This window comes from Aethalodelphis obliquidens, unplaced genomic scaffold (genome assembly GCF_003676395.1).
Source record: "Aethalodelphis obliquidens isolate GAN/ISIS:26980383/991018 unplaced genomic scaffold, ASM367639v1 scaffold28, whole genome shotgun sequence".
In the NCBI taxonomy this organism is placed as follows: Eukaryota; Metazoa; Chordata; class Mammalia; order Artiodactyla; family Delphinidae; genus Aethalodelphis; species Aethalodelphis obliquidens.
In genome coordinates this window covers 8,250,860-8,273,139 of record NW_020837972.1, presented here as the reverse complement: position 1 = coordinate 8,273,139, position 22,280 = coordinate 8,250,860, and the positions used below count along the sequence as shown (strand labels likewise).

General features: G+C 42.1%; 1 protein-coding gene and 1 long non-coding RNA gene across 4 annotated transcripts in view; both read left to right on the top strand.

Moving 5' to 3' along the window:
* Positions 1–10,712, top strand: part of LOC113629803 (uncharacterized) — a 55,333-nt gene extending 44,621 nt beyond the window's left edge. Inside the window, exons 4-5 of one of the 3 annotated variants that reach the window (XR_003436697.1) lie at positions 1,332–1,501; positions 9,240–10,712. This is a non-coding gene — a long non-coding RNA (uncharacterized LOC113629803). Of the gene's footprint in view, positions 1–1,331; positions 1,605–5,295; positions 7,959–9,239 lie in introns of those variants that run through there. The other 2 variants (XR_003436696.1, XR_003436695.1) reach the window with 2 other exon arrangements.
* Positions 10,713–11,027: 315 nt separating this feature from the next.
* Positions 11,028–22,127, top strand: LOC113629802 (40S ribosomal protein S27-like). Its single transcript, XM_027124593.1, has 2 exons — positions 11,028–11,070; positions 19,190–22,127. Exon 2 carries the CDS (start codon positions 19,304–19,306, stop codon positions 19,460–19,462), a length of 159 nt encoding a protein of 52 aa, XP_026980394.1. The 5' UTR covers positions 11,028–11,070; positions 19,190–19,303; the 3' UTR covers positions 19,463–22,127.
* Positions 22,128–22,280: the final 153 nt, after the last annotated feature.

Genomic DNA, 22,280 nt, shown 5'->3' with positions numbered 1-22,280 from the left:
CCCCTCTTTATTAGATTGGAGAGAAAAGTAAATAAAGTTTCCACTGGTCAGTTTTTTCTTGGCCAGTCTAATAGTGGAAATGTATTCAAATTCTACCTTTCTAATACTGGAGTGATAGCTGTCACCATAAATCTATACCTCTTATTTATTGATAACACAGACGGTGGATAGTTTCTTTAAACAGCAATGACAACAACAGTAAAATAGAAACCATGGTGGCATATTCAGTCCTGTTGCTGACAAAAGGGATGTCTTTTATAGATGCCTCAGGAGAAATGACAAATATTCCTCAAAGAGTGTCCGTCTTTTATACCTCTTTCAAGGTTAAATTTGGCTGTGTGCAATGTCTTGCTTGCAAAATTTTGATTGCAATTAACAGAAGTGTCCTATAGTTAGTGTAAACCAAAAAAAAAAAAAAAACCGAATGAGAGAAGAAGAAGTTAATAAAAGGATGCTAGAGGTATTTTGTGGCATCAAAGGAAGAGTTGAACAATTAAAATTTATAAAAGGAAGAAACCAAGGGTGAGTTTTGAGAATTCAATAGCAGCTAATGAACTTTTTCTCTAGAGCACTGCCATTAAAGAGCACACACTTTGTTCCAGGTCTCCTCCCATTTCCTTCCTTTCTATTTCCAATTTCAGATTCCTGGGAGAGAGCCCAGGGTGGGTCAGGTGCTCTTAAACAGACTTGGTGCAAGAGAGAGATGAAACTAGTGTTTAAGAGGGGTGACATTTGATTTGCTCAAATGAGATAAAACATGTAAGGCGAACTGTGTTTTCCGAAGTTGGCCACAATCATAACTTCCATCCCACACACTCTTCTGCAGTGTGACCTTGTCACTCCCTCCTCATCAAGAGGTGTTCTAATCCCTCCCCTTGAACCTGGGTGCCTTAATGGCTCACTTGTAACCAATGCAAAAAGACAATATCAGTGACAAAAGTGACAATGCTCTTTGTGCCCCATTATTAGTGTTGACACAGAAAATATAGGACACACGGTTAGCTTTGAATTGAGGATACCTGACAAATAATTTTCAGATAAACAATGAATATGTCTAAATGGGACATACTTATACTAAAAATTGTTGTTTATCTGAAATTCAATGTTAACTGGGATTATTATGTGCTAATTCTGGCCATCTTATCCAGTACCTATTCTCCCTTTCTTCCTTTTAGTAATAGGAGTTTCAGCCCAGCTAGAGACTGTTTCCATGCCTCCCTGGCAGTAGGAGTGGTCATGTGACTAGTTCTTGTCAGTAGAACAAGTGGAAGTGAAGTGTGTCACTTCAGCAACTTGCCCACTCAATTCCTCCATTTCCCCCCTTCTCACAGGATCAAATGATGATGCAGTGCTGGAGAGCCAGCTTGGACTGTGTAGATACAGACAGTACCCACCCCGGTATGGCAGAGCAACAACACAGAAGGAACCTGGGTCCCCATTCAGCTTCCAGGAGCAGAGCTGCCTCATCGCCTTGGACCAACTCCTACCTATGGGCAAGAATGTGAGAAAGGAGGAAATGTCTAACTTGATTAATCCCTGTATTTTGTCTGTTTGTTATAGTAGCTTATTCATGGAAATAATAGAGCTGGGATCACTGCACTGGATCTGAAGGGCCTTACAGTTCCTGCCTACAATCTAGTCATTCAGAAACCCAACAAGATCCAGTTTCCACACATGCAGGGAAGCTGAATTGTATGCTTTTATCTGGATTCCCATGAGACCTGGCAGCCTTTTGAGATTTCTGCCTTGCTCATTTCCATTCATATGCTTGTAGTAATAGGAGACCATCTGATTCTTGACACCAAAAGCTCCTAAAAAAATTCTCCCCGGGCTTCCCTGGTGGCGCAGTGGTTGAGAGTCCGCCTGCCGATGCAGGGGACGCGGGTTCGTGCCCCGGTCCGGGAAGATCCCACATGCCGCGGAGCGGCTGGGCCCATGAGCCATGGTCGCTGGGCCTGCACGTCCGGAGCCTGTGCTCCACAACGGGAGAGGCCACAGCAGTGAGAGGCCCGCGTACCGCAAAAAAAAAAAAAAAAAAAAAAAAATTCTCCCCTTTAATCCTGCACTTTTCATTTATATGTGTCCTTTCTGTCTTCCCTGCAAAATGTGGGCTCCATGAGGACCAGAATCATTATCTCCCTCCACTGCTATTTCCTAGCACCTAGTGCGGTACCCGATGCAAAGGAGGTGCTCAGTAGAGGATGGATGGATGGATGGATGGATGGATGGATGGATGGATGGATGGGTGGATGGATGAAAAACTAGACTGTAGCTTATAGGAAAGAAGGCTTTATGGAATTTCTCCCCTTAAGTTCTGAATTCCTTCTGCCTTAACATTCTCTGTGTCACTGTGACATTTCAATAGGCCACATTCCCTTTTTTATCTCCAATTGTAGAGGCTTGCCTCAACAGAAGTGTTAAGTCAGGGAAACACGCCTTTAGGGCCTTCCTTTTTAGTTTTTTCTACAATCTTACAACCTTCTTGATAAGCACCCAGAGGCCTGACACTATGGACCTTCCCCAATCGTAAACAAAGTTTCCTTTCCTTGGTTCTACTTACTTAGCCTGGTTCATCTAGAAAATAGAGACTGAGACAAAGATTAATGTGCTGACACTTTATTTAGGAGGTAAAATCCTATGGAAGTGAGGATGTGGGGAAAAAAGAGAAAAGAGGTGAGAAAAGATGCAAAGCAACGTGATGCATTTCCATGCTGGCCACTGATCCCAGTCATTCACAGCAGGAAGCTGAAGCTTGTTTGCTTGGCAGACGGATTTTTCCAGAGGGGCCACAGAAGAAACCACAGCTAAGAGGGATCTGTGAAGGGGAGGAAGGAGAGGGACTGTATCTGCTCAGCTCTCTCCCATTTCCCACTTCCCAGTGGTCAAGACTCATTGCTTGGGAAACTAACTTCCCTACACTTCCTGGTTGTGTAACCTGGCACCTTGCAGCCACCCAGGCTGGAAAATTCCCATGCATGGCATTGCATCAAGCCCAGAAGTAGAAGGATAACTCAGTGTGGGTAGGAAGCTGATCAGGAAAGAAGAAAGAAGATGGTAGTCGAGAAATCTGGAAAGGTTTATAAAGTGCAATTCCCCTGCATGACTCAGGTCCATTCACGCCCTTCCATAGGATAATATTGGGCCACCATTGTGTCTGTAAGAACCACATTGCCCTTACTGTTTCCCAAAGAGGAGAGAAACGAGTTCAGTCAATTACAGAGTTTGTCTCAGGAAGGTGGCTGTCACAAACTCCAGGAAGGCTGAGACAAGAGGATTAGTGACACAAGTTACAGTCTGTGGTAGAAAGAATAATGCCCCATCCCCAAAAGATATCCATATCCTAATCCCTGGAACCTGTCAATATGTTATCTTACATGGCAAAATGCATATACGATAAAGTTAAGGACTTGGGTGAAGGGGACTGTAGCCTGGATTATCGAGGTGGGCCCAATCTAATCACATGAATCCTTAAAATAAGAGAATTTTTCCCAGCTGTGGTTAAAGAGAAACAGGACAACAGAAGAAGGATCTGAGTAATGCTACGTTACTGGCTTTGCAGTGGAGAAAGGGGGCCACTAGCCAAGGAATGTGGGCAGCCTCTCAAAGTTGGAAAAGGCAAGGAAACAGATTTTCTCCTAGAGCCTCAGAAAGGAAGACAGCCCTGATGACACTTGATGTTAGCTCAGTGAGACCCATCTTAGACTTCTGACTTAAACAACTGTAAGAAAATAAATTTATGTTTTTCCAAGCCACAAAGTTTGTGGTAATTTGTTACAGCAGCAATAGGAAACTAATACACAGTCTCTACTGCTATAGCAAGTCCTAGGGCCATAATTCATTTATCATCTCCCTCCTCCACTACCCACCTGGATTTCCCTCATCTTCAGCTAGTATTTTTATTGGTCAAGGTGACTTGCCTGGGAATACCCAGACGTTCATCCCCAAGGGGTGCGAATGATTAGGTGCCCTTGTCGGGTCGCAGTTATTGTAACTGCCCACTAACAGTCATCCCAAGCATAGAAGTATCATGTGATAACACTAGTGAACCCTCTGGGTTCCAGACATTCTCTGTCCTGCCCCTGTTAAATACAGTTGAACCTTGAACTATGAGGGGGTGAATCCACATACAATTTATAGTTGGCTGTCTGCATCCATGGTTCCTCAGCAACAATGGATTCAACCAACCACAGACCAGATCAAGTAGTACTGTAGGATTTACTATTGAAAAATATCCGAGTATGAGTGGATCCTTGCAGTTCAAACTCATGTTGTTCAAGGGCCAACTATAGCAGCAGCCCTAGTAATTCCCCCGGCAATCAGAACCGATTAACCCAGGTAGTGCAGTAACTCCCTTCTCTGTCGGTTCAGTGACATGAGGAGCCCAAAGTGACTAAGTGTTGTCACAATGTGCAATTCAGTGGAACCCTCCCTGTGTCCCCCAGCCTAAATGCTCCTCCAAAAATTAGAAACGCTTACCCTAGAGAGCCCAAGTTTACAGGGACGAGAAGCACAGAATCAGCAAGTGGATCATTGGGTATAATTGTGAGAAAGGCACCGTCTCCACCTCTGCCACCCCAGTCACTTTTTTCATGGGCCCATTGTGCAAGCTAGGAGGGCACGGAACAACAAGCCCCAATGAAGACAGAATTTCTTATTCTTTTTTGTATAACCAGCATAATAATGCTTTTTACGTAGTAGTTAATATCGTTTATTTATTCAACAAACATTTAGTGAGGACCTACAATGTGGTAGACAATGAAATAAGTTAAAAATACCTGCTAAAAGTATCGGTGCTTATGTTGTGTTGGATTATATGGAAGCAAACACCAAGGTGGAGTTTTTGAGGGGTGCAGGACATTTAAAGGTTGGGAAGAGGCAGAAGGCAAAGTGCAAATGCAAGCTTGACAGAGCCTTGGTCAACCCATGGCTTAGGCCGCTTGGGCTGCTAAAACACAATACCATAGACTGGGTGGCTTATAAACAGCAGGCATTTTTCTCACCATTCTGGAGGCTAGCAAGTCCAAGATCAAGGTGCTGGCAGATTCTGTGTCTGATGAGAGCCCTAGGTCACACAGCTGTTTTCTTGCTATAACCTCACATGGCAGAACGGGAGTTCTCTGGGGTCTCTTTTGTTAAGGGCACTAATCATCCCCCAAACGTCCTACCTCCAAATACTATCACCTTGGGGATTAGGTTTCAACAGACAGGTTTTACGGGGACACAAACATTGGGTCAACCCAGCAGGAAACTCATAGGACAAAACAGCCATTCCTTTATATGTCCTCATCCTTCTAGCCCTGATGCAGGCTGCCCTGGGAAGGGCATGATCTCAGGTGAGGCTGACCCTGAAGAAGCTGACAGCTGGAGGCCATCTGCTGACCGCATTCCTCACAGCTGGGCAGCAAGCCCTTCCTTGAAGAGGGATCTGAATGGGACATCTCTGTGCCTACCAGAGTCCACCTCTTGCTCTGCTTGGACCCCGCCTCCATGTACTCTCCTCTATGGACCGGCTCCTCCATGGCCCCGTGGGTCTCTCTTCTTGAGGGAGAACTTGGAAGCGGGAATTAGTGGGCTGAGCCGCGGCCCCTGCTGCTACAGTTGGTCCCCATTCTCTTCCTCCTCCACTACCTGGTCTGGATTCACTTTCATCTCAGCTACCACCGCTGCTGGCTTTGGTGTCTTAGCTGGTGATGTGACTCAGACCCTTATCGCTGAGCTTAGCAGGCAGGAAGTTTATTAGAGAAGGCTCTCAGCACGACACCTGTGGGGCAAGTGAAGGAAGCAAGATGGGACAGAGAGAGAATTTGTGACATAGTCACAGCGAGATTCCAGCTGACCCCTCAGGGAGCTCTGAAGCTGGGCTGACCCTTCAGAGCTGTCCCCATCTGGGGCCAAGAGGACTGGGCCTTTTCTGCCCCTGCCTTGACTTCTCATTGGATGTGAGCTGCCCTGGGGAAGTGGCTGTGACACTGGGTAGGATGGCTTTCTTCTGCTGAGGGCGATTCTCACACAAGGCTGACAGCTGAGGGCTGGTAACGGGGGTGTGTCAGCTGTGACAAGTGCCCTTCAGTCCCGAAGGGGGACGGCTGGTGCCAACCACAACAGCCCCATCTGTGTCCAGGACCCAACACTTGCCTCTCCCTGTCGCGGTCTCAAACTTGGCACCAGTCAGTGTTTCTCACTGACTCCTCTTTCCAGGTATTGTTATTGTGGTAAAATACACGTAACAGAAAATTTACCATCTTAACCATTTTTAAGTGCACAGTTCAGTATTGTTAAGTACATTCACGGCATTGTGCAACCAACCCCTGGAACGTTTTCATCTTGCAAGGCAAGCTCAATAGGCAGCCATTAAATAGCTCCTCATTCTTCCTTCTCCCCAGACCCTGGCAACCACCATCTGGCTTTCTGTCTCTAGAAATGTGACCATTTTAGGTACCTTATATAAGTGTCTTTTTGAGACTGTCCTATTTCACTTAGCATAATGTCCTCAAGATTCAACCATGTTGAAGCACATATCAGAATTTCCTTCCTTGGTAAGGAATAATACTCCATTGGGTGTTTCTACCACCTTTGGTTTATCCATTCATCCGTCAGTAGATACTTGGGTTGCTTCCACCTTTTGGCTATTGTGAATAATGCTGCTGTGGACAGGATATACAGATATCTCTTCAAGACCCTGCTTTAAATTCTTCTGGATAAAAAGCCAGATCTAAGATGTTTTTGTCCAAGACGTTTTTAATCTTTCATTGGCTTAACTCCTTCTAGACCCAGACAGAGGTGAGGATGAACCACCTACCTTCTTGTTAAGGAGGCAATCCTATAAATCAGAACACTCTGGGAGAGTCAGCTTGATGGATATCAAACCTGGCTTATGATTAATTATGAACCAATATATGCCATCCAATAGTTTCTGTTTTTTCCACCAAAGGGAAAGAAACCATCTGTAAAGGAAATTTCCCACATGCTGCTTGAACTGTTTCACCTTTTGTTATCGTAACCACCAAGGTTAGTTAATCACAAACAGGACTTTGAGAAACAGTCTCTATGTTGAAAGAAAATAAGGCAGGCGGGGCCCAGCTCATTACCATGCTGAAGCTGATGAGGGTGTCTTTGTGTTGATGAGGGGAAAGCAGGGGCTGACAAGGGAGAGGTAGACCCTGGGAGGGGAGGTTGGGTGGAGTTAAAAAAATTTTTGCCAAGAATCTGATAGTACATCATTTTGTTGGCCTGATTGTTTTAGGCTAAGCAATACCTGAGATTTCAAACAGCAAAAGTGAAAAGTGCATTCTTTATGAATTTTTAAAAACAACTCAGGCTTCTTGTCCAAGACCTATTTATTTGGACAAACACATACATTCAGAGTTTATTTCCTCTGTTTTCATTAAAGTTAAATCCAATCTGTATGACTCAAGCCAAAAGTTAAAAGCAGCATCAGATGTCTTTTGAGCTTTTCTTCACCCCAGGTTGCCAGCTGAAATAAGAAAGTGATCAAAATAAACTTAAAAATCAGAACTCATTTTCTTAAGGAAGTTCTCAACTCTGCAACTCACCCACACAGAGCAAGTGGATAATTGATACTGAATACAATAATGGCAAATTGTATGCATGCTTCCTAAAATAAGCAGAACTATACCACAGTGGTTGACAAGGAGGCTTAAAATAAATAGATAAATAAGTAAGTAAGTAAATAAAAATAACAGAACTCCTTACCACAAAAGACTCACTTTTAATCATCATTTGAAATAATACCAGATGACTATGCTTCACACCTCTAAGAATGTGTTCTGAAAAGAATAAACCCTAAAAGTTACGTTGTTAGGGTTCAATTTTTAGTGAGCTGCAGCATGACTAAAGTTGGTAAATTTATCCTCTTGGGATATTCCCATTTTTATGAGAGAAATTGCATGTGATACTGTATATTTTCTCAGTCTTGTACAATGATTCTATACCTTAAATGACTTCCCTGGTGTTCATTTCAAGGAGAAAAGGAAATTGGCAAAAAACAAAACAAAACAAAAATCCCCAGCACATCTCTGACTTTCTCCATAGTGCCCCCTTTAACTGGCCAAAACATGGTCAAATCTAAAACCCCCTTTCCCTTGCTAGCTGACTGAGACAGCTGGCTCTGATCTGACACCCTGATCAAACAGTTTCTTCGCTTAATTTTTCCACTCTTTCTCCTCTGGCCTCTTCCTCTCTCTCCTATATTTGCACCCTCCCAAAAGGGAGTCCCACTTACTCAAAACTTCAAGGGAAAAACGAGTGGAAGGTAAATGAGGTAAGTGGCCCAAACCTGTGTGAACAATGGACTTTTCACTCTTCTCAAGGTGGCTTTGACATAGAAAGCTTTCCCATCCCTAGGAAATGGTCATGAATTCATTTCTTAAGAGTAACAGTTTGTGATAATACCTAATTCACAATATCTATTACACAAGAATCTAATGAGCTTCCATAACCCAACTTATGTCCTGAAGATTTAATCTTAGCTTTAAAGTCAAAGTCGATTGTATGAAAAGAAATTTTTATCATGGAAGTCGCAGCTGTCTTTGATAAAAATTGTATCCTTCACTTTTCATTGTCAAAACTTTGCACAGCTGACACAAACCATCCTGATCTGTTTGCAGACATTGCAAAGGCTAGTTACCATAATGACCTAAGTGTTAAATTAAGGGCAAGAACTTTCTGGAAATATTGTCACTACATGCTGACATATGTGACCAATACAGTGGGTGAGCTTAGGTCAATACACACTAACTTCTGTTTTCATGGTTAATTATAATAGAGATAAGGCATTTGTGTATCATTCATTCATATTTAGATGTTTACCATGGCCACATCCAAGCCATCCTAGCCCACCTCCCCAGTTTTTTAAAGGTGTCCAGCGAGTCTGTAAATTCAGTAAATGATCCCAGAGTCAGACAACCAGCATTTTCTGAAAGTTTTCTTTGATGTTTAATTAAAACCCTCAGTGCAATTAGCGAACAATTGATCACCACTGTGATGGTTAATTTTAGCAGTCAACTTGACTGGGCTGAGATGCCCAGATAGCTGGTGAAACATTATTTCTGGGTGCGTCTGTTTCTGGAAGAGATTAGCATTTGAATTGGTAGACTGACAAAGAAGTTCACCCTCTCCAATCAGTTGAGGGCCTGAACAAAACAAAAAAACAGAGCAAAGCTCTATATGCTTTTTTTTTTTTGCTTGAGCTGGGACTTTCATCTTCTGCTGTTGGACAGTTTCTCTTCCAGTTCTCAGGCCTTTGAACTAGGAATTAGACTTACAACAGCAGCCCCCCAGTTCTTGAGCTTTTAGCCTTGGACTCAATCGCACCACCAGCTTTCCTGCTTCTCCAGAAGACATATGGGCAGATGGTGGGACTTCTCAGCCTCCATAATCATGTGAGCTAATTTCTGTCATAAATCTCTCTCTCTCTCTCTCTACATATATATCTATATATATATAGATAGATATAGATATAGATAGATAGGTAGATAGATAGATAGATATCTCCTATTGGTTCTGTTTTCCAGGAGAACTGAGACAACCAACCTTCAGTAAAATAACACAGGGTATGTTATTACCTGTCTTTGGTTAAATAATTCTCTTCATTCACATTTTCTTTGTAAGTTCTATTTACCAATTGTTTAACCATATTTTGTGATTCTCTGAACCATCTGCTAGTTTTGGCAACATATACTGACTCATAATTAGAAAGCAGCAAAGTGAATGGTGGCCAGTCCATCTCTTTGCTTTAGGTCCCCTGGACCAAGCCTAGTTTGCTCCAAAAGAAACAATGTCTGTCCTAGGCTCAGACCAGCTCCATTTCATTGTTACTCTTTTGCACCTGCCCCGGAACTACCTTATACTTACTATTCAGCAGCTTGCCCACACCTGGAAACCCCTAATTTAGCCCCAGAATTTCTCTAGTCTCACCCAAAGTCCTGCAAATCTCATAAAACCCCTTGAATTCACAACAAGAGCAAAAGTTCTCTTTCTGTAATGGCCCAGAGTTCTTCCAAGGGACAGTAGAGAAAACTATAGACTTGAGAGGTGGCACCAAAAAAATAGGGTTTTTTCCCTATTGGCCAATCTCAGTCAATTAAATTCTACAATTTGAGAGCATTCCTTTGGATGTTGGCAATAAATTGCCAGGAAGGTTAAAACATACCTGTGTGTAATCCATTGTCATTATCAGTCATGACTTCATTGGCATCAGTCAATTTCTCATACTGGCTACAGTGACCAGTTCTTAGGAACTTGCAAGCTGGGTTATCTGAAGGCCAGAGCTTGGGGTACTTACTGCCTGTGGGGTGCTGGCTTTGTCTTGCCAGAGCACAAAATCCTGAGGGTGTGGGGTGCCTGGAAGCAGAGGGAGGGGCACTAAATGAAGAGGTAAGAATAGACAAGCAAGGTAAATCCCTCGCAACTTTGTGCTTTGAGAATAAGAGTTATGCGGATTCCAACAGAAAAGAAGCAAATGTGTTCCGTGAGGTCAGACTTTGTCTACCAACAAAGTTCATATGGTAATAATGCCTTGGAGAATTTCCCATCAATAACAAGATCAACATTTATATAGTGTGTATTATGTGCGAGGCACTGTTCTCAACGCTTTACATGTATTTATTTATTTAATCATCACAACAACTCCATAAGGTAAGCACTATTTTTTTTTAACTTTTTATTTTATATTGGAGTACAGCCTGTTAACAATGTGATAGTTTCAGGTGCACAGCAAAGTGACTCAGCCATACATATACGTGTATCCATTCTCCCCCAGACTCCCTTCCCATCCAGGCTGCTGCATAACATTGAGCAGAATTCCCTGTGCTATACAGTAGGTCCTTGTTGGTTATCTTTTTTATTTTTATTTTTAATTAAAAAAATTTTTCTTTTTTTTTTTTGCGGTACGTGGACCTCTCACTGTTGCGGCCTTTCCCGTTGCGGAGCACAGGCTCCGGGCCCAGCCGCTCCGTGGCATGTGGGATCTTCCCAGACCGGGGCACGAACCCGTGTCCCCTGCATCAGCAGGCGGACTCTCAACCACTGCGCCACCAGGGAAGCCCCTGGGTAAGCACTTTTTTTTTTTAATATGAGGGTTTTTTTTAAATTTATTTATTTAATTTATTTATTTTTGTCTGCGTTGGATCTTCGTTGCTGCACGCAGGCTTTCTCTAGTTGTGGCGAGCAGGGGCTACTCTTCATTGCTTTGTGAGGGCTTCTCATTGTGGTGGCTTCTTGTGTTGTGGAGCCTGGGCTCTAGGTGCATGGGCTTCAGTAGTTGTGACACGTGGGCTCGGTAGCTGTGGCTTGCAGGCTCCAGAGCGCAGGCTCAGTAGTTGTGGCACGCAGGCTCAGTAGTTGTGGCGTGTGGGCTTAATTGCTCCATGGCATGTGGGATCTTCCTGGACCAGGGCTCGAACCTGTGTCCCCTGCATTGGCAGGTAGATTCTTAACCACTGTGCCACCGTGGAAGCCCTAAGGTAAGCACTATTTTTAAACTCCATTTTCAGATAAGAAAACTGAGCTTCAGAGACATCTGTGACCTGGCCCTGGTCTATTGTCTAAAAGGCTTTGAAATCTTTGATTTGCCAGCACATCAAGAGCAGGTCCACATTTTAGAATAGGACTCATGTTAATTAAGATTACTATGTCCAGGGACTGACTGAAAAAAAATAGCTCTTCCATGGTGACTCATGGCTTATGTTTTTAAACCTGAGCTTTGCCTCCACAAAACCAATATATCAGCTCCTATATTTGTCCTCATGTAGTGCAATGGCTTGGCCTGTTAAATTTCTGTTTGAGACTCCCTATTATATGGTATCACTGTATCAGCTATACCATAGAGCTATGCAACACAAAACACAAAATTTCAAAGTAAAACCGCAAACAATATTGTCACTACTTGTCAATTAAAAGGACAGACTTCAATCAAGAAAATAAATACATTATTCATGGGTGATAAACAAAGCAATGTGATATTGGGTTAACAACAACTTTGACAGTCTTAACATACTTGCTTTTTAAAATCTGCAAGAAACAAATGTACCAGCTGAATGCAGTTGAACAAAATCATTATAGGATTAACAGTTTTCTGACCCACTTACTAAAAAAAGCTGAATCACTCAATTGAGACCCAGGGGAAATGCAGATTATACCTTTGCCATACTTGGTTTTTCTTCAATTAAATTACATTCTGTAACCAGTTTTTGAGTCCTTGCCATCTTCTTTTCTTTTAATTGGGTGATTTCATTCGCCTTCTTGAATATAAGCCTTTGCAAATTCTTGATTTTTGTAATTGCAAATGTATAATAGAACATGCATCCAGCTTTTTTCTATGCAGTTATTTTCCAAACCCATCAGGGAGGCCTGCTTCTCTCCCTAATCCTTTCCTTTATTAGATTGGGGGTGGATGGGTGGAGTGAGCTGTCAGGAAGAGAAGTCCAATGCTCTTTGCTTACAGATGGGAACTGAGGAAGATGGGGGAAACGGTCACTCCACCTGTAGTCACCCTGGCCCAGTAAAAGAGAGGCGCTTCCATTCCCGCAGGTATGGAGCCATTGTGAGCTGTTTCCTATCGCCAGGCCTTGACTAATGCTTTTCCAACTACAGAGAATAACCTTTCTCCTCCTGTCAAGTATTCTAGCCCTTCTCTTCCATCCAATGTAGCTTCCTTTAAGGAGGTTTCTTCCAGATGAGGAAACTCTTTTCATTTTCAAGCCCATTGATATAATTCCTGACCAACATCTCATCAACAACTCACTCTTAGAATTGCTATGTTTATACTGATTATATGCTTGTCTTATTTCCCTGGGCAGGCCAAATGTCCTCAACCATCGCCAGATCCAAGGGCATGATTGTGTGATTCTCCCTCTTTTTTCTGGCTTTCTTGTTTCTGGCAATAGCACCATCATTCTGTTTCCCAGGTTAGAACCTCAGAGGCATCTCTGCATCCTTCTTTTTCCTCATTTCCACTCCCTAATCTCCAGTCAGTCTCCAAATCCTAGCAATTCTTTCTTTTCAGCCTCTCTGACATCTTTTCCCCATTTCCATCATCCCTTTCATCTAGACTCTTCCAGCAGCATCATAACTGGCCTCCCTGATTCCCAACTCCCACCGTGAGCTCATCCTTAACACCAGTGCCCGATGATTCTCCTCCCTGAACTACAGCTTTATTCAGATCACTTCACGATTTTAAAATCTCCAATGGCCCCCCATTGTCTTCAGCTCAGCATTCAAAGCTACATAGGTGGAAAGACCACAGGTTTTATAAGCAATCTGATCTCTGTTCTAATACCAGCTCTGCCCTTCACTAGTTGCAGGATTTTGGGCAAGACCCTGACCCTCTCAGAACCTGTTTCCACATCTATAAAATGGGGGTAATAATACCCAAGTGGAAAGATTATTGTAAGTTTTAAGCTAGACAATGTAAGCCAATCCTTTGGCTACTGGTAGTTGGCACTCAATAAATGGCATCTTTCCTTCTTCTGGGAGCCAATGCCAACCTATCTTTACCTTTACAACTTTATTCTTCTTCTTCCTTGGCTGTTCTCCAAACACAACTTCCTTCCCCAGGGTCTTTGGAGAAGCTGTTCTCTCTACTTGCCTTGCCTTCCATCTTTGCCCATATAATTCCCTATGTCCTTTAAGGGCCACAGTCATGAAGTGTTCCTTGATCAGTTTTGTCAAATATTGTCAGTGGCATGCCAAGGGGGGAGGTAAGAATGTGTTGCCACTGACATTGTTTAGGATTGCCAGCTCATAGTGATAATAGAAAGCACACAGACTTTTAGTTTTATGCTACTGTATCTAATAATATCTCCCTTCTCTGAATTCCAGAAAATGCAAAGCATCATTTATAAGGTATTTAATATACTGTTTAATATAATTCAATACTGGTTATTATTATAGTTATTTCTATTCACGTTTTCTATCCATTATTAAACTGTAAACTTTTTGAGGGCAAGTATCATAACATATAAATCCTTGTTTCTCCTGCATAACAGCTTCTATGCAATAAATGTTCTGGATAAATGAAGAAGTTAATATCAACCATACAGACCAAGTTAATATGTAACACATCTGGCATTCTGAGATCAAGGTGGCTTTTTTTGGCCGCACTGAGCGGTTTGTGGGATCTTAGTTCCCCAGCCAGGGATCAAACCCGTGCCCTTGGCTGTGAAATGTGGAGTTCTAACCACTGGACCGCCAGGGAATTCCCAAGGTGGCTTTTTTTAACGTCTTATTGTGTGAGCACTGACTCTGTGCTAGGCAATGTGCTAAGTGCTTTACATACATCATTCATTATAAAAATGTATCAAGTTCCTACTCTATCCTAAGCACTGTGCTAGGCCTTAAGAAGACATTAGTGAACAAAATTGTTTACTTACACAATGCCTGGTGGCCAGAGAGGTTAACTAACTTACCCAGGGTTATTCAGCTAGTAACTGGGGGAGCCTCAGTTGGAAACTGGGTCTTACCCTAGCAACCATGTTCTTAACCACTATATTATATTTCCTCTGGTGTGAGCTATAGAGAAGCCATAGGAGACTGGTGATTGCCCAGTTTGACCACACTCTCTTACACAAGCAATGATGGAATCATTCTCGAGGATAGGGATTTGTATTTTCCTAAATCCTAAAGGGCTTTTATAATGTTAATACCAAACCCATACCAACTTCTGATGGTTACTTAATTAATACTTACTGGCCAACTACTTTGATAACTATATAATCCAGTGGACTTCTTCATGACTTGGGAATTTCAAAATTCACCGTAAAAAATTAATCCCCAATAAAAGCTTATTTCTCCCAGTGACTGTCAAGTATAAATAAAATTACCAATATTAACTGGTGCATTATTCCACCTGTCTTCCCAGAACACTTAACTTGCCTACATACACACCTCAGACACAAACAAAACTACATTCTGCAGAACAGGCAATTAAACCTTGACTCTTCAGATAATGATGTTTCCTTTTATCACAGAAAGGCACCAAGAAGCCCATCTAGGCTTTTTACTAAGAGCAAGAAGGGTAGTAGTAGCAGTGATAACACAAACTATGAAAAATAGATTAAAGGCATTTTGCCTATCCACCAGCAAAAGTTTTCAGTTGTCCTGGCAACTGGATGATATACTACTTCTACAATCAGTTTACTCTGAAAATGACAAAGAAAAATAAAGAGAAAATAGGGGGGAGGGGAATTCACTTAAGAAACAGTGTTATTATGAGCAGTATCAATAGGTATAATTAACTTGCCAGCCAACAGATTAAATCAGAATGTGATGCAGAAAGAATAAGACATAACAAATATTTGGCAAATTCTTGAAATGAAATAAAACTAGGAAGTGTCTAGGGGCTTCCCTGGTGGCGCAGTTGTGGAGAGTCCGCCTGCCGATGCAGGGGACACGCGTTCGTGCCCCGGTCCGGGAAGATCCCACATGCCGCGGAGCGGCTGGGCCCGTGAGCCATGGCTGCTGAGCCTGCGCGTCCGGAGCCTATGCGCCGCAACGTGAGAGGCCACAACAGTGAGACGCCCGCGTACCGCAAAAAAAAAGCAAACAAACTAGGAAGTGTCTAAAAATAGCTTCAGATGAATGATCTATGTACAAAACACATCAGTAGTGTGTTTAGGGCCAAGATCATTGAAAAGAAGTAGGAAAATGTGAGCACAGAAAATTAAATCACAAATCTTTCTATATTTGGGCATTGGAAGACCCGAAAATACCCAACTCTTGAGCATAAAGCAGTTGTTTTCTGATGAGTTTGAGCAGTGGAGACTGCCAAATCACTAGAAGAGAGAGTGAATGTAGGGAGCAATTTAGTCAATGTTGGGAGCGATTCAGCCCAAAACAGAAGGGTTTTGTTGTTGTTGTTGTTTATTTGTTTGTTTGCCTAAGTGGTATGGCTCTATTATGAGCTGGTTTCCAGATGCGAATTCTTAAGAGCAACCAAAGGCACCCTTGGGCTCACATCACAGCCTCTCTTGTGTATATATAACCCATTTATATATTTCTCAGGCAACAAATCCCATGGTCAGATTGTAGAAACCTGTTGTTTTAGATCAGGATTTCTCAACCTCGGTGCTACTGGCATTTAGGGACAGATAATTCTTGTTGGGGGTGGGTGCTGCTGTCTTATGCATTGCAGAGTGTTTAGCAGCATCTCTGGCCTCTATCCACTGGATGCCAATAGTGACCCCCATCCCCAGTTGTGAAAACCAAAAATGTCTCCAGATACTGCCTAATGTCCCCAGGGGGCAAAATCACCCCCAGTTGAGAACCACTGGTTTAGAGGATGCAGAGATGATCATCCAGCCCAACCCTGTACCATACGGATGAGGAAACCAAAGCCCAAACACACTGAATTCCTTTCTCAAATGTACACAGCTGGTTAAACACAGATCTAATCCAGGAGCCTCAGGTCATCACTCTCAGTAACTGCACTATATGCCAACTTTAGTCATTTGCATACCACCGTCATGATTTTGCTCTACCCAATGACACTTTATTATTTATTATTTTTATTGAGTTGACTATTTTTTAACTTGATAAATTTATTTTAAAAGGAAATGGAGGGGCTTCCCTGGTGGCACAGTGGTTGAGAATACGCCTGCCAATGCAGGGGACACGGGTTCGAGCCCTGGTCTGGGAAGATCCCACATGCTGCGGAGCAGCTAAGCCCATGCGCCACAACTACTGAGCCTGTGCTCTAGAGCCTTCAAGCCACAACTACTGAGCCCGCATGCCTAGAGCCTGTGCTCCACAACAAGAGAAGCCAGCACAATGAGAAGCCCACGCACTGCAGCGAAGAGTAGCCCCCGCTTGCCGCAACTAGAGAAAACCCACACACAGCAATGAAGACCCAACACAGCCAAAAATAAGTACATAAAATAAATTTATTTTAAAAAAAAGGAAATGGGGAACTATATTCAATACCTTGTAATAGCCTATAGTGGAAAAGAACCTGAAAAAGAATACATATATAACTGAATCACTTTGCTGTATACCGGAAAACTAACACAACATTGTGAATCAACTATACTTCAATTAAAAAAAAAAAAAAGGAAACAGGCATATAAAGAAAAAGAAGTCAGACATAAAAGATATGAAAAATCACGGTGTCAGAGGGAGAAACCTGTGCTTTTTTTTTTTTTTTTTAAGTCCTCGCAGCTTGTAGGATCTTAGTTCCCCAACCAGGTATCAAACCCGGGCCCCTGCAATGGAAGCTCGGAGTCCTAACCACTGGACGCCAGGGAATTCTCTGTGCTCAGTTATTTTATGTATTTATTTTTCAAGCACCCACACTGTGCCTACCATGTGCCAGGCACTATTTTAAGTGCTGTACATACATGAAATCTTTTTATCTTAATAACAACCTAAAAGTAAAAGGGAAAAGGGAGTGTGGGGTGGGGTTGAGGGGACCCTGAGAGGATGAAGGGAAAGGTGGGAGGGGCTGCCAAGGTGAGAACCTAGAGATGGGAGGGGCTGGGAAGGAGTCCCAGCAGGGCACGCTGGGGCACCGTGATAGGTAGCAGAGAAAGCACACGCCTACACCAGGCAAGGCAGGGTATCTGCTAAAGACTGACACTACTGAGCATCAGCCACTGAAGTTAATGTTTTTCCCTTAAAAATCAAGTTGAGAATCAGTAGAGGTACACACACCACACTTTGCAAAATGTTGAGTCAATTCATCTCCAAAAAATATAAAAAGCTTTTGGGTAACATTTTAGGAATTTTTGAGACTTTTATGTTCCCACGACTAGTTCATAAGTAAAATATAAAACTTAAAAAAATGCACACACACTTAAAATTGCTGAATGAAAATACCAAGTGCAGAACTGCTTTATCACGTTTTGCCAGCTCCTCATGTTTCTTCCACACTTAACTTTTCAAAAACAAATTTTCTGTAATATGTTTTGTCTTTTACGCTTTCCAGTTTTCGCAGGTCAGGATGCTAATAAAAATAAACAGTTTGAGGAAATTCGATGAGTGTTATCATATTTGGAAATATCAGGGTTTCTAAAAAATAAAACATTTCATGCTTTACTCTTAGTGATGTGACAGCACTTATGTGGAAATCCATCCATTGCACGTTAAGTTGGGTCATACCTAAGTTCACCAAAATATCCAGGTACCAAAAGCAACACTGAAGCAAATATATTATAAAGGAATATAAAAATGATGAAAATGTGAGGCTTAGTAACTAAGAGCAAACACTTTAGAGTTAGACAGCATCATAGTATCACGTCCTAGTATATACTAGTGTTATATACCAGCATTATAGGGTCATTGTGGGGATTAAATGAGATGTCATAAAGGATTTAAGGAATTAAATGCTAAATATATTCTAGCCACTATTATTATAGTATGAAGCAGAATAAACTAAATAATAAGCTTCTTAGAAGTCCGAGGGTTTTTATATCTTTGCTTTGATGAGTTTTGAATCCTGCCACTAATTTCCATGTGGGGAGGTACTTGTTCATTCTTCTTAGCTTAGGGTTGACCTGTCTCGAATGGCTTTAAATCAGCAATTTTCGAAGTGTGGTTCGTCAACTCCTGAGGTCCCAAAGAGCCTTTCAGAGGGTCAAGGAAGGAAGCACTATTTTCATAATAATTGCAATGATAGTAATTCTAATTTTATTAATAAGAGTAAAACTAATTTCATAATCTCATATTTTATTTCATAATTTCATGTTAGTAGACATAATACTAATTGTCTAATACTATTTTTGTTTTTCACTGTGTTGACATTGGCATTGGTAATGCAAAAGGAATAGTGGGTAAGTAACTCTACTGATACCTTAGCATGATTCATGACAGTGGTACCAAAGCGAGTTATTCTTCACTACTATGTGCTCACAAGAAGAAGAAGAAGAAAGCTAATTTCATTTAAAAATGTGCCTGATGAAGCAGTACTTTTATTAAATCCCAATGCTTGAGTACACATCTTTTTAATATTCCATGTGATGAAATGGAAAGTACCGATAAAGCACTTCTGCTGCATACCTAAGTATGTTGTTGTCTTGAGATAAAGCCCTTGTACCATCATTTGAATTAGGAGTTGAACTAGTCACGTTTTTCATGGAACACCGTTTTTACTTGAATGAATGATAGACAGACTTTGGTATTCAGATTTGGGTATCTGGCAGATATTTACTAAAAATGAATGTACCACCCTTTCTGGCAGTGACAACCTCCCCACGAGAACGTGCCTCTCGCAAAGGATCCCCTTCATCCCTCTCCAGAGGAGAAGAGGAAACACAAGAAGAAGCACCTGGTGCAAAGCCCCAATTCCTATTTCATGGATGTGAAATACCCAGGATGCTATAAAATCACAACCATCTTTAGCCATGCACAAACAGTAGTTTTTTGTGTTGGCTGCTTTACTGTCCTCTGCCAGCCTACAGGAGGAATAGTAAGGCTTACAGAAGGATGCTCCTTTAGACAGAAGCAGCACTAAAAGCATCCTGAATCAAAACAAACGGGAAACCATCCCAATAAACACATTTTGGATTAAAAAAAAAAAAGCATGTACCAAGTCTGTCACTTCAAGGAAAACAATAGACACTATGGTTACCAATGATAAAACTGGAGCTTTCCAGTAGAAATAAGAATTTTGGAAAACTCATACACACCTCAGTGAGCTTGATAGCTTGCCAGTACATAAAGACCTTTCTGATGAGATCAGTGGTTATATTAATGAATGGTATTTTAAAATATATATAGTATAATGACATGTGACAATATTTGGAAGATCTGCATAACTCAGTGAACCAATATTTTCCCAATGACTGATACATACTTTTAAAGAATCAATCACACATGGGTAAAAGATCCATTCAAAGCGAAAGGTAGATCAGTGGATTTCCTTGATGTGGTTTTAGATTCCACCTTGCAACTAACCTTTAAGAAGCTATCACTTGCCGAGTTTTGGTGTATTATCAAAGAAAAATATCTTCAACAATCAGAAAAGGCTATTAAAATATTCCTCCTTTTCCCAATTGCATCTTTGTGAGACCAGATTCTCTCCATATATTTCAACCAAAACAAAACATCACCACATTGAATGGAGAGGCAGATATAAAAGTCCATTTTCTACTGTTAAGCCAAACATTAGAGATTTACAAAAATGAAAAACAATGCCTTTCTTCTTGCTCATTTTTTTTTGGAGGGGAATATATATTTTTCATTAAATACATTATGTTAAGATTTAACAGGTTTATTTTAAGTATTTAAAATAAAAATTAAAAAATTTTGTTTTAATTTTTAATACAGTAAATATCAATATCTAAACCTATATAAAGTTTTTTGATATCTTTGATGATTTTTAAGAGTGTAAAGAGGTTCTGAGACCAAAAAGTATAAGAACCACTATTCTAAATAGTTCTCCAAACTTGGGCTGGTCTCCTTTGACTATTCACAAGAAGATAGTACTTAGGGCCAAACCTGTAGTAGAAAATGATCACTTCCTAGTCCGGTTAGGCAGGGGAACATTGTGAAGAAGGATCCTCAGAAATTAGAGTTAGCATTGTAATAGTTCATTCTCACAGTAACACGCAAGTCTAATAGAGTAGGACCATCGAGTTTAAGGAAGGCAAGAAAAAGACCTTTAGGGAAAGACAGGCTGCAAGTCTGCATCAGGAAAAATCAATAGCTGAAACAAACGACTTTGAATTAGGAATTCTGTTTGCTCTTGATATGTGTGTCCCTAATCTATTTACAGGAGTAACTTTTCCGTTCCTGATCAAAAAAGACAAAAGGGATTCTTCAGTTGGGTCTCACCATGGGCCCACAATTTCTGCTCAAGAGGGCATAATAAAAAGTGTGAGAACAATGCATTGTTGGAATGGTACCATGGTCAACTTTCAAAATTTAGCTCTAAGACTGATGTGGGAACCCCTCTATGGTCTGTCTCCTTTTCAGTCAACAAGAGAACAAAGTCAGCCCTGAGGCTCAGGACCTTTAGGATTCTGACCTTCAGCCTGAGGGTAGAAGGTGATGTATATACCTGAGTATTGTTTAGGCTATGAATTTAATAAGGACAAAAAGCCATGAGAAACCATTTGACTCATTTCAGCCGCTCAGTGTCCTGAAATATTCCATCTTACTGTAATGAAAAGAATCAAAATACGATCTAACTCAAAAATGGGTTGTTGTCCAAGAGGAAAGGGAATAGTGACCAATTCTAGCTTCAGATGGGATTGTTTCTGAAAATAGAAGACAGAGCATTACCAATGAGGTCAAAGCAAGAACTGACTGGAATCACCCAGTAGGTTCTTCAGTCCTTGGTTTGATCATTGCAGTAAGCTTTCCTGATAGCACCTTGGATATCGACACAGGCCATCTTGATCACAAATTACTATTTACCTTCCTCAACACTTATATGTGAGGAAAGTAAAGAATAACGATATATATGTGAACCCTGGAGTCAGCCTGTCTGGATCTGATCCTGTATTTCTCAAGGCCTCAATTTCCTTCTCTGTAAAATGAGAAGAGTGATAGTACTGACTTTTAAGATTCTTGAGAGGATTATCTAAGATAATGCGTATAAAGCACTTAACACAAGACATGGCACATACTAAGCACCTAATAAACGGAAGTTATCATGGAGCGTCTTTGCTTCGTTATTTCCATCTGTGAGCAGTTTTTTCCGTTGTTTCTCAACATAACCCCTTTCTTTCGGGGCTGCTGATCTGAGGCATCTGGTCCCTTATATCCCTGAGTCATCATCATTGAGATGCTGGGTTTCTGAAGTCATCCCTCCTACTGCTCTCTAGGGCTCCCTCTCTTGACTGCTTAGCTCTCACGGGGGCTCAGACCCACAAGCCGTGGCTGCAAGTCTCTGTCGGGCTTGGCCACCCGTCTTGGAGAAATGTCCTCAGTCCCCTTGGTGATCACCTAAGACTGAGACCCATTGGACCCAGAGAAACGCCCCAGCCCTGAAGCGGGAGTGAGGCGGGGGGTGGGGCCGTCCCCTAAGGTGAGAACAAGGCTAGGGGCTAGGCCGTGCTCGGAGGTGCGCGCGAGGCCACACCCCGAGGTGAGCGTGCTGGGGGCGGAGCCACACCGGGTGGACGTGAGGCCGGGGGCGCGGCCGCGTCGGGGAGCCGCCCGGACAGTTAAGCATGCGCCAGCTGTCTCCACGGGCGGCGCGCGCAGCCGCCGCCGGGCGTGAGGCAGCGCAGGGGTTAAGGCCGTCGGCGCCACCTGGGCGCCGCTGAGGAGACCCACGAGCCGGCGAATCGCGCGCTGGCGCGGCGAACAGGTGCCGGTGCGCG

Bases quoted from the DNA above. Each gene is read 5' to 3' on its own strand.
- LOC113629802 (XM_027124593.1), top strand. From the start codon at position 19,304: ATGGATGTGAAATACCCAGGATGCTATAAAATCACAACCATCTTTAGC.